The 13,694-nt window shown below is 39.3% G+C and overlaps 1 protein-coding gene and 1 pseudogene across 2 annotated transcripts; one reads left to right on the top strand and one right to left on the bottom strand.

The window, feature by feature from the left end:
- Window positions 1–1,435: 1,435 nt before the first annotated feature.
- LOC103999292 (transcription factor HY5) lies at window positions 1,436–4,211 on the top strand. Of its 2 annotated transcripts, XR_001975506.2 has the most exons (5): window positions 1,436–1,634; window positions 1,947–2,118; window positions 2,226–2,382; window positions 2,478–2,615; window positions 3,934–4,211. XR_001975506.2 is itself a non-coding variant. In XM_009421009.3 (4 exons), exons 1-4 carry the CDS (start codon window positions 1,550–1,552, stop codon window positions 3,997–3,999), a joined length of 480 nt encoding a protein of 159 aa, XP_009419284.2. In that variant the 5' UTR covers window positions 1,441–1,549; the 3' UTR covers window positions 4,000–4,211. The 2 variants fall into 2 exon arrangements, 1 of the variants encoding a protein (XP_009419284.2); XM_009421009.3 differs by lacking the exon at window positions 2,478–2,615 and having other exon boundaries at window positions 1,441–1,634.
- Window positions 4,212–6,933: 2,722 nt separating this feature from the next.
- Window positions 6,934–13,577, bottom strand: LOC135649549 (ribosome biogenesis regulatory protein homolog; annotated as a pseudogene).
- Between the last annotated feature and the right edge of the window lie 117 nt (window positions 13,578–13,694).

Below are 13,694 nucleotides of genomic sequence, written 5' to 3'. Positions count from 1 at the left end.
TGAAGGAAAGGAAAGATAAGAAAAGAAAATAATAAATCCCTACCCTCATTTTGCATTACACACATTAAGTCCAGATGAGTAGTTGCTATCAGAACAAAAGCCAATGACAGTGACAATGTTGTCAACTTTCCTACTAATATTCTGCTATGTTGTGGCAAGGTTATGTATGCATTTGTATCTAAAAATACTAGAGTGGAAGATGGTCTCCACATAGGACTTGATTGAGTGTGTCAATCACATTGGATTCTCTTTAGCTTTTACCCAACTTTATCAAGGTTTCCCCTGTTATATTTGATCTGGTCAAAAGTTCATGGCACCTATAATTCATATTTCCACCTCCATTACTCCCACATTTAGCAGGACTCTTTTCCCTGCTTTCTGGTGTGTGTTGCTTAGATTGTGCTGCAGCTTTCCTACTTTCAGCATTTTCTTATTAAAACACAAGTGATTAGAGAGTACTTCTCTGCTTCTATCATTTCTTTTGAGGAGGAGAAGTGCAGCTATCATGCTGCTTCTCCAGTAATATAAATTGGTGTTTCACATCTTACATTAAGCCTTCTTCTGCAAGAGGAATACATGAGACTACTGATACAGTAGAAGTCATTTGAATCAACTTATCTCCTGTCAAATAAAGAAAATAGAGCCTGGTGGTGGTCATGAGCCCAAATGGTAAGACCAACAACATAAAACCAGTCTGTATGTCTATGGTAAAACCAATATAAGACTTCTAATGTCCATAGACATGCAGAGCTAATCATCCATCTGCTCTGACAAAATGACATCCAACATGAGAAATCAGTTAATAGTACAAAAAGCTTTGATCAAACCATGCACAGTTGATCTCAGGGGGTTTTGCTTGTCAGTTTTTATCTATCCTGAGATGTAGATGTTAGAGAAACCATGCCACTTCAGATGAGAAGCTTTAGCTCAGCTGTGTACTACTATCCTTTCCTTTTTGTCTTTTACATCACAACCTTCATACAAAGAACGGCTCTCTTCTCCCAGCTGGTTTTCCTGCTCTATCCAAAATGAGAACTGCTGTATTAACAGTGGCTGACTGAATTCATTGGATAAATACTAAGGAAAGAGACACATATGAAGGATGTAAATATTATATAATTATCAATATTTTTGGAGGGATATGAAATACCCGAACAAATTAGAACATCAACCTCTCAGAAACATGTATAACCAGGAAAGGACCAGATCGAACGCCTAGGATTCGTCGGCCACTCGACTTATCCATTAATCGAACGGTAGAAAAGCCTCCACGCTCGCCTGCAATGCGGCTTTGGATCCCCCCGGTCGGTTTATGGCTCCACCGTCGTCCACGCTCACGCGCTTACGACCGTCCGATGAGTTCTGATCGGACGGCCAAGCAGCCCATCTCTAGATCACGGAATCCCACGTGATCTTGTAAACTCGTTCACTTCCCCGCTCTTGGACAAACGGCAGAGGTGATAAGAAGTACTCTGAGGCAACGCTCTGCATCTTCTTCTTCTTCTTCTCTGTCGATCTCTTCTCTTCGAGGAGAAAGAGGAGGAGGAGGATGCTGCAGGAGCAGGCAACCAGCTCCCTTCCTTCGGGTAGCGAGAGATCCTCGAGTTCCGCCCCTCTGATGGAAGTCAAAGAAGGTAAATCTTTTACTTTCTTTTCTTTTCCTGCGGGCCTTTTTCCGGTAGGAATTGATTAATTCTCGTGATTTTGCTTAAGAATAGTATTTTCGTCGAAGAATCTGTGATTTCTCCGTCCAAAATGCGATCCTTTCGAGTTTGATTTGGCCAATGCGTAACTGGTCCCCCTTGCTTCTCCAATATTACATTTTTACGGAGAATGGGGGATTTTTATCGGCATTTTAATCCCAGCTTCGATGTATTTTGGATTTTTTTGACCTCTTTGTTGGAGTGTGTTGGTGAAATTTCGATTTTCTTTTTGCTGTGATATAGGTATGGAAAGCGACGACGAGATCAGGAGAGTGCCAGATTTCGGGTTCCAGCCGGCCGGCCCATCGACCTCCGGCCGGGAGGCCGCTTCGGCGGACGGTCCGGACCAGGGCCAGCCCGGCCAGCGGCGGAGAGGGAGGAGCGTCGCCGACAAGGAGCACAAGCGGGTGAAGAGGTTCGGAACATCTTTCCTCTTCTGCCCCCCATTTGGATACTTTTGGGAATGATCTGTGTACGTAGTGAGCCGTTCGTCTGCTTTTGGTGCGTCCCTTTCCACGAAAGGTTGCTGAGGAATCGAGTGTCAGCTCAGCAAGCACGGGAGAGAAAGAAGGCTTACCTGAATGATTTGGAGGCCAAGGTGAAGGATTTGGAGGCCAGGAACTCACAACTGGAGGAGAGGATGTCCACGTTGCAGAATGAGAACAACATGCTGAGACAAGTATGCCTTCTTGACCTTCATGATATTTCCCTGTCATAGGCAGTATTCATGTCGACACTTGATTCCTCATTTAACATGAGGATATGAATTCCTAGGAATCCTCGAAAGTGTTGGTCCAAATTCTGTAGTGGAATATTCCGAGCACGGATCACATTTTGATTTTTGATGGGATTCGACACTCCGATGATGCCATCGGAAATTAGATCTTGGATTCAGAGGGTGGGATTTAGGAGGTGAGATTTCTCATATCCCTATAAACTTATACTGAATTGGTTTTGGACTTTGGATAGAGGGTGGAATTTAGATGATGCTATTTTAATATATAATTTTGAAAGTGGAAATTAAAATCCTGGGACTTCATCGGAGGAGGTCACCATCCCCGAAAGGTCCTTTTCGACTTACTAGAGTTGTATATCTATTTCAATCTGATAATGGGGGAATCTTTTAGACGTAATGCATGTAGCTATCTATATATTGCTCGGAGTTCGTAGTGGTTATGTATCTTCTTTATAATGCTTTCTATCGTCTAGGTGTACTAACTTCTTTGTTATTTTCGTTAGTATGTATCGATTACGTTGAAATGACTTCCTGAATCTAGTGTTGTTTGTTTCTCTTAAGCTTATGGTTCGTGATTGCCATGAAATCTTGTTTTTGAAGCTAATGGTTGTATGCTAAAACCAAAAGTAGATATTGAACTTCAAGGAGGAAATCTTATATGGGGTGATCATACCCTGTTATGTGTGAATGATGACACATTCGGAAGAAATTTTGCAATCTCATTTAGTCACTAAAAGTGAACAGAAAGTATAAACCATAAGAGTTGTGGGATAAAAATGCGAGAAGTCTGTATAAGAAATGAGATATTATCCATGCTCTTTAAAAAAAAGTTAGTGGGGCACGAACATCTCTTAGGTCTATGTGGTTCCACAGCTAGTTTGAGTACACAAGGTGATGTTTCTTTAAGAACCAAATAAACTACTTGAAATTGCCACGACTTTTTCCTGTCATACCATAACCATTTTATTTATGATTCCTTGTTTTCTAATTCTTCATGTATAAATAATCGTTGATGTTCTTCGTAGCATTGCGATTTTCACTTGTTTGTTGTACTTGTATCTACCTCGGTTCAATCAAGATGTATGCTTCTGCATGTTGTTTGGCAATAAAAGACAGTTATAAGTAAGAAAGTTGATAAAACTGGTGTTCGTCAGACTATTTGATTATCCAACATGCACATTTCCTTATGATTCGAGCAACTTCCTGATTTGGCATGCGTAATCCAGATTACGTCATGTATGACATGAGAATAACTTTTCTAGCCATACTAAATTGCTTTGCGAAGAAACATGACTTATCTGTGCAGAAACACCGTGTTCTCTTCCATTAGATCCTTAGCTGATATGTGCCACTCCACCTTATGTTGTTTGTAAACGTTCATGGTTTTGGTAGCTATGATCTATGTTGGTTTTGTGTGAACACACTGACTCATTATAGTTAATGTCACAGTTGAGGGAATAAAATGCTCTCTGACAACTTCTATTTCTCCTGCAGATCTTGAAAAATACTACTGTTAGTAGGAGAGGATCTGGTATTAATGCCAATGGAGAAGGCACCTAAGAGTATCGATCCAAACGCAAGAACTCACACTGGTAAGCCTACTACAATTTCGCAGCAACCCTGATGAAGGGATCCAAAAAAAGAAGAAAGACAATTATGATTGGAAATGTTGTGGACTTTGATTCAAGTAACTGCTTGTGTACTCCTTTTTATCTGAATCTGGATGATGTGCTTAGTGATTGCCCTAAAATAGTGATGCATCTTTGTGAGTACTCTTAAGTAGGAAAAAGAATGACATGCCTTCATGTGTAAAAGATACCACTGCTCCAACACAAAGATAGGCAAATCTCCAATTCTTGAACTTAATTTGTTAAATTGAGTTGTTATTCTCATTATTTAGATCTTAGTGTGTCAAATGAGGCTCACATCTTTTGGGAAAGCATATAACAGATTTATACATTTTGATTTTTATAGGAAGCATCAACCATCATCTTACCAAATTAGGTGAAATAACAGGTTAATTACATATTGTCTTAGTTGCCTTTAGTGTTTTAAAAAGTTAGATTGATATCTCTATAATTACAAAAGCGAAATATTGAGGCTCATTTATCCTAACGACATTAATTTTATCAACGAAAATATTAAAATAAATGATAAAAATATAATTTTAATGTTCGGTAGCAGTCGATAGCGGCATTGTTGGCATCGGTAGTGGTGGACCCCTCCTTTGCATTTGCATCATCGTCGTCGCAAATGTTGAGCAATCATCACGCTTTGATCCATGCTCCCTTGGCAAGCTCTGCATTGTGTTCAACCAACTATCCGACAAGTGGTCGTTGTTGTTGGACGAGACCATCACCTCCGCTTGCGCTTCCTTGATCGTCTAAAGCACCTCCTGCATTAACAGTCACTTCTTTGCCTCGACTATTATGCATGCCACTGTGATGTTCAGCAATGCCATTAGCTTCTCCTCGGATGCCTTGTTTCCGGATAACTCGCGGTGCTCGTCGAATTCGTTTCGCTCCTCTCGCATGGAGCGGACCCATCAGGGGATGTCAATGTTGTGCTCCTCCACCAGGTCCTAGAAGAGGGTGAAGGAGGACTTGGGTGCACAGTAGAGGAGGGGGCAGCGAGGTCGTGGGGTGAGGTCGAGGGATGAGGAGGGGCAGGATGAGAGCATAGTCAACGAGACAGGACTCAAAGTTTGGGCCAAGCAAGACATTGGTGGGCTTGATGTTCATGTGCACGATTGACGGGTTGCTCTGGTGGAGGTAGAGGAGGTCGAAGGCCACGTCCTTTGTTATCTTCATGCATGTTGTCGAATGTAGCAATCACTTGGCACCTACGTCGATGCCGACACATATGCAAAGGAGGAGGGGTCGAGGTTGGGATTCGACCGATGGGTCAGCGACGAGGTGGCCACCATCTTCGTCGTAAACACTATGGTGGCCACCACCATCTATGTCGCTGCAGCACGACACGAGGTGGGCGACGATGAGGTTGATGGTGTACTCCTTATAGAGGTGAGTGGCGTTGCGATGAGATTGAACCTTATCGTTGACACCAACGGCTAGGCAACTACGTTTACGTCAATGCCAGTGATGCTATCATCCGTCACTAAACGTTAAAATTATCTGTTTACCTTTTATTTTCATCAATAAAACTGATGTCGTTAGAGTAAATGGATTTAGATGTTTCATTTTTGTAATTATAGGGATGTTAATGTAACTTTTTAAAATGTAAGAATAAAAACGCTAAAGACAGTTAACTATAGGGGGTAAACTATAATTAGCCTTGAAATAATTGATGGGTTGGGCATAGTAGCATCCTACCTTACCTAAAGCAGTTATTTAAAAAGCGCTAGGCACCAAAAAGTGCCAAGGTCCAAAAACGCTCGAGGTGCTAGGCGCTCGCCCAAGCGCTCACCCGAGCGAAGCGAGGTGCTAAAATATAAAAATATATAATATAATTAATATATATAATTATTTAAAATTTTAAATAAAAATATACTATTAAATTAAAAAAAATCTAAGATATAAAATTAAAATAATATATTATTAATCTAATAAATATAAATACTATTATTAGTATACTGTTAACAGTATACAGAAGGAGAAAAAGGAAGAGGAGTGTAAGGGGGTACTGACTAAGAAAAGATGAAGCGGCAGCGGGAGTGGAGTGTAAGGAGACAGCGACAACGAGAGCGGGAGCGGTGAGCAACGACAGTGGGAGTGGTGAGCAGCGGTAGTGGGAGCGGCGAGCGACGACAGCAGCAGCGAGCAACAGGAGCGAGAGCGGCGAGCGACGACAGCGATAGCGAGTTGTGATAGCAGCTGGAGCGACAGCGGCAACGAGCAGGGTTAGGGTTGGGCAGCGACAACTGATATCGATGCTTTAGTTGGTTCGATTGAACCAACTTAAGTATCGGAGACTGAACCAAACCTAAAACGTTGGTTTGATCGCCTTGTTTAACCCAGGCGCTCGCCCAAAGAGCCCAGGCGACGCCTCTTTGAAGCGCGCCGCCTGGAAGTGAAGTGAGGCGCTCGTGCCTCGCCTCGCCTCGCCCGAGCGCCTAGACGAGCGCCCGAGCATCTTTTTTAATCACTGGCCTAAAGTAAAAAATGTTGAGGTTATATAGTTTGCAACCACAGATGCAATTTTTCTCATAGAAGAAAGATTGTTTCCCAGGTTGTAGAGAGATGATTTGCCTAAAACTTACTGCTGAAAAATTGCTGTAATATATCAGAGCACTTGAGGTGAGGTCAAGATTCTTTATACCATTCTCTGGGACCAATACATTTCCTACTCACAAAACAAGCATCAGAACATAACCTTTCCTTCTCTGTTTTGCTGGGTCTTCTATCCCTTTTATATTGAACAGATTTCAATGGCTCCTTGTCTCAAACTTTAACAGCGACTCCATGGACTCGCCATGTGATAACAAATTAATAGGAAAAACAATTATAAGCAAGTTTCAACACATTTGCACTAAGATTAAATAATTTTACATGTAATTATAAATTGATTACCAAAAAAGAGCATACTTTTGACTCAAGAATAAGTTTATCCATGACACACGACGAAACAAGGACAAGAAAATGCTCAAAATATTGCACACTACTGAAACATGGAAGATTAAATAGCCTTTATCATTACAAACCTCTAAATGCTGTCATCTAGTGTTTCTTTTTTGAAGATTTTTTAAGGGGTTTCCTTTTTTTGGCTTCAGCTTCCTTGCTGTAGAAGATGTATCTTGTTCCTTTTCGTTCTTCTGTTGCTTTTCCACCTTCACATTGAACATTGTAACTGCCTGTTCCATAATTATCTCAAAATTTAACGCTTTTCTTCTTAACTTTATTAGAAACAGAAGAAATTACTTTCCAGAAGAAAATAAACTGAATAGATTTCTAACAATAAATCTTGCCTAGTTGACATCAAGTATGTCATGAGAGCTTTTGGACATCAGCTGGTCGAGAATTTTTGCTGTTTGTTGCTCTCTTGTGACCTCATCCCCTTTCCTTCCACAAGGAGCAGAAACTATAGAAAAGAAGCAATCAATATAAGCCTTGTATATGATACCATGCTAAAAAGGAATAACCAAGCAAGAACCAGCCTTCCGATACTTCCCAGTGTCGAGAGATTTCTCCCCTGGCAACTTTTTTGTCAAATTTCCCACCACTTGCTGTTGCTGTTGTCGCCATCCCAGCTACATCCTCGAGCTCCATTTTACTGGCTTTATTCGGTGCCTGGCTCCCTGTGATCGGCAATGCTGTTGCAGCAAGTTGTACATGACTGCATGTGAAGTTGTATGGGCATAAATTATTGAATACTTGGTGGGAAGAAGGCAGACAGTAAAAAAGAAAATAAGTTGTTTGACTTGGTCTATAACACATTATACTAAGTAAGCATAAGAACAGTCAAGACTTGCTAATGTCTATGAATCTGATTAACAAAAAAGTAACTATTCAATGGTTGACTGTAAGCCCATTTGCTAGCAGTTGCAAAGAATTGCATGCCTGCCAGAGCTAGCATTGCAAAAAATTGTACAAGAAGCAAAGTCCGGGTTATCTATACAGCAAATGACAAATATGAATTGCCACGAACCTTTTGTTGTTAAATTCCATCTTAATTCAATATCACAAGGCAGTTTCGGAAACAAAGACAACCTTGGTAGGGCACCAACTTTTGCAGCTTGCTTTAAGTTCTCTGGCCGGTTCTTCTCTTGCTTTTCAATTCGTTTATTCTTTTCAGCCTTCCTTTTGCTGAAGGGATCCTCTCCTGGCTCTGCAGAAAGAGCAGTTCTGATAATTCAGAAATGAAATAATCATACAAATTTATGCACGTCTAAAAAGGAAATATACTAGACTACTAGATAACAATAAAGTGTGACTTGCTAGCCATGTCACAACTCCATAGAAAGCCACTTTTTGATAGTTAGATCATGCATATGTGATGCACACATTAAAATTACCCAAATTGTAAGATGTCATTGTACATGGAACTACAAATTTAAAATTCGTCATTGTATGTGAAACTCTTAACAATTTAGAAAAGTAGGTAAAACTGATGGGAAAAGGAACTAAAATTTGTTCTTCCTCTTTTCTGATGATAAACCAGCTGATTCTTCCTAGATCACTCAGATCCCAAAAGAAGAACCCATATCCAGAGCAGCCTCCTTGTGCTATAATGTTGGCATGGATTTGGTGGATGCAAATGTTGAATTCAAAAAACATGTTCTATATTGGTAAGATCCAATTGAGACTATTTGCACTTAATAATTTTGGAAAATTAATGGATGAAACAATTCACAATTCATAGTACAGGCTGAAACTATCAAAATAGAAAAACAAAGCCTCATGTCAAATAGATAAACATAATAGGATTTTGAAAATAAAACATAACTTTATGAACTTAAATAACTTGCTTAAAAACACAAAAAGGAACACGTTAAGTACATAGTAGGATAATAATCTCAAACCAAATATGAACCATTTATTAGTTGTGTCAAAAATTTATTCCCAAACCTAATACACGTGAAACCTGATTTGACCTACTTAATAAAAAGGACTGGTTAAGTCAAGTCAAGTCAACGATGACACAATTAACAGGATTTGGCCTGCTTAGATGATCCAAATTGACACATAAATTCTTTGTCAGGTTCATGTTCAACTGATGGATTGGGTCAAGAATTGCTACCACAGTTGTAAGAAGTTCAGAAGTTCAGTGCTATAACCTGTACAAATTATTTAAACCAAGCAAGCAGTAATGCCTTCATGGAAATACTACATTCATCATATTAAACCCTATTTATTTTAAAGAATACAAACCACATGTACACTTTTCCGAATGTGGCTGCATATCACATATGCACTATCTGACACACTGACTGCCAGCAAACCATGGATGCTTTTTAGACATTGCTAGCATCTCAAAGTCTCAAAGTTTCCAATCAACAACAAAAGAGAACTCTGTACATGGACAAAAATATATATTTGAATATGCAATTGAAGCAGTGTTTTCCCAAAACTCTCATTTCTGTTGTGGATTTGTCTATGAAGTAGAAAACAGATATGCGAGAATAAATATGTAAAGCAAATATACTCAATTACACCATTACCATCTGCTAGTTTGGCCTCAATAATTGGTATGTCTTTATCATCATTTACATGGTCATAGCCATGATGTCTCTTTCAAGTACCCGTTTGTTCATCAAGCGCATGCTTCTCGTTTTTATGCTTCTTTATGCCTGCAAGAACGATTGATCAGTCAGAATCATGTGCATCCTACTATACATAAAAAGCAGTTCGTTCATAAGATGGAAAAAAAGAACCATTAGCAGAGTGGGAAAACTTCTTGTAAGACTAACCTTTCATCTTAGCAAACAATTCCCACTTTGTAGGAGGCTTAGGCTTTGGGAGCTGAAGAAAAGCAAAGTTTAATTAGTGTCATAAAAAAATATGTGAAGGAATATGATAGTCGAAGTTGGAAGTACATACATCTAGTAATTTATCGCATGAAAATGCAAGTGGGAAGATAACAGGGAACTCAATTCCTGCCCGAAGGAAATATAGGCACCAGAAATCAAACATATGCATGCAGTTTTGTGGAGGAATCCACAACAGCAAACATTTCTAGTTACTTTCCAAGAGAAAAGGCAGCCCAGAAACAAACTCATAGCACTTGGTTCCAGAGAGGACTAGATATTCATCAAACAGCTAAAAGCAACATAATCTTAAGTTGGATCAACTACTTCACTTCAATAGGTGCTCTAACACAGGTTAACAAATCAGCATTTGATATCAGTACTTATTGTGTCACATCCTGGATTTTTTTTTTTCCATATATTTAGACCAAATAGATAAACATCAATTTATTCATCGTCTATAACCATTTATTACAATTCATTTATTCATCAAATTACAAATAAAAAAGTAAACATAGTGATGTTAACTTCAAGAGTCATCCAAGTGGCTCTACCTAGCGGTAGAGGAAGGTCTGCTCTCCATTGGAATCCGATTTAGTACTAGAAGGAGGCTGCTTTGAAAATCAAAAACAAAGAAAATTCAGCAACGCTGAGTAGGAACCCCAAAAGTCAAATCAAGATAAATACATGATCAAAATTCAATCAATCATCCCATTGGCGTATATCAAATACCCGAAGGAGCACTCCCCCAACAGCGGATGGAGAGGCTTTATCCTACGGGATGAGTTTGTGTTCTCCCAACAGCGGATGGAGGCAAACTCATATCACACTCCCAACAGCGGATGGAGTGGTGTCCCACACCCGCCAAAGTGGGGACACGTTCCTCCCAACAGCGGATAGAGGAACCGTCCAGCCGCCACGTCTGACGGCCCGCTAATCCCCAAAGGGAATCGCCCTACCTGCCCTTGGCAGGGAAATAACATAATCGCACACTAATCATGTCCATATGGGGATGAAATAACACATTTAAACATTTTTTTCAAATATCATCAATACCAAATAATATAAATTAGCCCTCAATTGACTTGAACTCTAGTTCAATTGATCCAATTGAACTCAATTTACTAGGACCTAACTGAACCGATCTCTGATCCTTATTTAACTAGTCTGGAACCACCCTAGACTAGTATAATTTGGATTAGATTAGGTTCAATTTAGGTTAAACTAACTTGAATAAGTCAATCAATTTGGAATCACCCTGAATTGATCTAGACTAATCAAGCCTAGTTTAGTTCAATCAATACTTGGGCTCAAATCCAACAATAATATTGAGCTAGATTAAGCCAGCTCATCTACTAGTCATGTGCATTATACATGACTGGGCATGTATCACACAAAGCTGGCCCAATCTTGGCCCATGGACTGGTCATGTGCATCGCATGTGACCGCCCATGATGGTTAGGCTGGGTTAGCCTACGGGCCAAGGCCTGATCCGTGGGTTGGGCCTGGCCTACGGGCTGGGCCTAATCTGATTAGGCCTAACCAATAGGCTGTGGCCTGACCTATGGGTTAAGCCTGGCCTGTGAGCAATTTCAATCCAAATAATATATAATTTCATACCGCAACATATATTCATTAGCAATATAAACAAAAAAACATAATAACGTATTGAATGATAGACAAGGAGATAAGCTTTAAAACAAGGAAATAACATTCTAATTTGAATGGAAATCATAATACATTAAAAGACATAAATTTTAATATAATGAAATAACCTTCTAAATTCACATAAAAATCATGCTTTCAATACATATAAAATTTCAACATATTCTAGTCAAATTCTAAATCATTCAGAATAGCATATTTTAAATTTCAAATTAATGAATATCACAAAAGATTTTAGATAACATATTTTAATCTAATAATATTTTAATCCATATAAGATTAAGGATAAACAATAATATCAGGAAATATCAGATAAAACATATAAATTTTTAACATCTTTAAATCTACAATAAAAACTTAATCATAGGTCAACATTATACAAGCGATTACTTTAATATAATAATAATAAAAATTTAACATTTAAAGAATTGATAAACAATTTTCAAACTACAAGCTTTCAACATTCAAAGAATCAAAATAAAAACTAAAACTTTTAAATTTAAGAAAGGTAAGGAAACCTACCTCTTGTCAACAGAGTGTAACTCCTCGTTCTCTTGTCAACAAGGTGTAACTCCTCGTTCCTCCTGCTGCCAGGCTCGACTAGGTGAGGAACGAATGAGAGAAATCCCTCCCTTTAAATAGGAGGAGGTGAGCCTCTATTAAGGGAAATAAATTTTAATTTTCGTATTTATTTAATATAAATTATTTTCATTTAATATACTAACAAATATGATATCATCATATTTGGAATACTTACTAGTTATTTCCTTAATTCATATCAACAAACAAGGAAGTAGATTAAGATTTCCTTAAATTATAATAACAAGTAAAGAAAGAAAATCAATTCCTAACTTAAATATTTGATGTGATTACATACTGTTGTCGGGACTAGAAAATACTATCATGAACTTGACTTCAGATATGAATGAAAGCTAAATTACCTAATCCCCACAATAACAAAATGATTGCAAGCAAATCAAAGAGGAGCACCAACTGTGTGATAACAGTACCCGTTGCATCTGTGGCGACCAACTTCTGTGGAAGATAGAAAATCATGCGATTTTTATGCCTAATGATTATTTGTCATTGCTCATTACTCTTGCTGTTTTCCCAGGTTTTGAAATACAACTTGTTTTCCAAGTGTTGTAGGCCTAAATATCTTTCTTTTCTTTTCTCCATACATAGAGGACAGAACACGTCACACAAATTTACAAGAAAACAACAATGCATTTTACTCCTAATTCATTACCAAAAAAATTAATGCATAATTTGGACGACAACCCTTATCGACCGAAGCTGCAATAGAACAAGTAATTGCAAATATAGGAAGTTAAAAGAAAGAAAAAAAAAACAAGAATGATGAACGCAACAATCCAAAACCTTACGTACTTCTCCCTCGGAAGCTTGGTCGTGGGCTGGGGCAGCAGAACGACGAGACCATCAGGGTCGTCGCTTGACGGAAGGGCGAAAAGAGAATCGGCTAGGGCTTGACCCAGCTCGGTGCCCTTCTCCAGATACGCCCTCGTCAGCTCCTGCCTAGTTATCACAATGAAGACAAGGAATCGAGCTCGAGTAACAACAGAAACAATATCATCATGCTGTATACATAAACCGTCGTGAAGGACGGGGTTTTAGCACGGTTCGGAGACCAATCGAGTACACCATTCACAAACAAACTAATTTTAATGGTTGCAACCCGGAAAACCTAAATTTACCAAGAGAATCTTCTCACATACACGGATCAGCATCAACAGTTAACGAGGAAGAAAGGGAGATAGAGATGACTGTTACGAACCGAGAAGATGGGATGGTTTGGAAGTGGTGCGTGGGATCGGACGCCACGAGGCTGCCCCAATCGATCTGATACTTCTCCGCCTCAATGTGCGGAGACGTTCCACCTTGCTCTGCCGCCGCCTCCACCATCTACAGTTAGGAAGCCGAAGCCGTAGGCGACGACACGAAGGCGACACGGTGATAGGAAAATTACGGGCCCGACTCATGATTAAATGACAGTCGGGCTTCCATAAATAAATGGGCCATAAATAAATGGGCCGGCCCAGGAACGAAACATCGAATGCACACGGGAATCCCCCATCTGCAATCTCCCAATACACTGAGCTACAAGTGACATCACTAATTTCGATTGCATCTTCTTCTTTGTGAGAGA

The sequence above is a fragment of the Musa acuminata genome, chromosome BXJ3-9 (genome assembly GCF_036884655.1).
Source record: "Musa acuminata AAA Group cultivar baxijiao chromosome BXJ3-9, Cavendish_Baxijiao_AAA, whole genome shotgun sequence".
Taxonomy (NCBI): domain Eukaryota; kingdom Viridiplantae; phylum Streptophyta; class Magnoliopsida; order Zingiberales; family Musaceae; genus Musa; species Musa acuminata.
This window is presented reverse-complemented; position numbering and strand designations above follow the sequence as displayed.

Excerpts from the sequence above, each read along its gene's own strand:
- LOC103999292 (XM_009421009.3), top strand. The coding sequence starts at position 1,550 with ATGCTGCAGGAGCAGGCAACCAGCTCCCTTCCTTCGGGTAGCGAGAGA. Across the intron at positions 1,635-1,946 it reads TCTGATGGAAGTCAAAGAAG|GTATGGAAAGCGACGACGAG; the intron begins GTAAATCTTTTA and ends GCTGTGATATAG. Across the intron at positions 2,119-2,225 it reads GAGCACAAGCGGGTGAAGAG|GTTGCTGAGGAATCGAGTGT; the intron begins GTTCGGAACATC and ends TTTCCACGAAAG.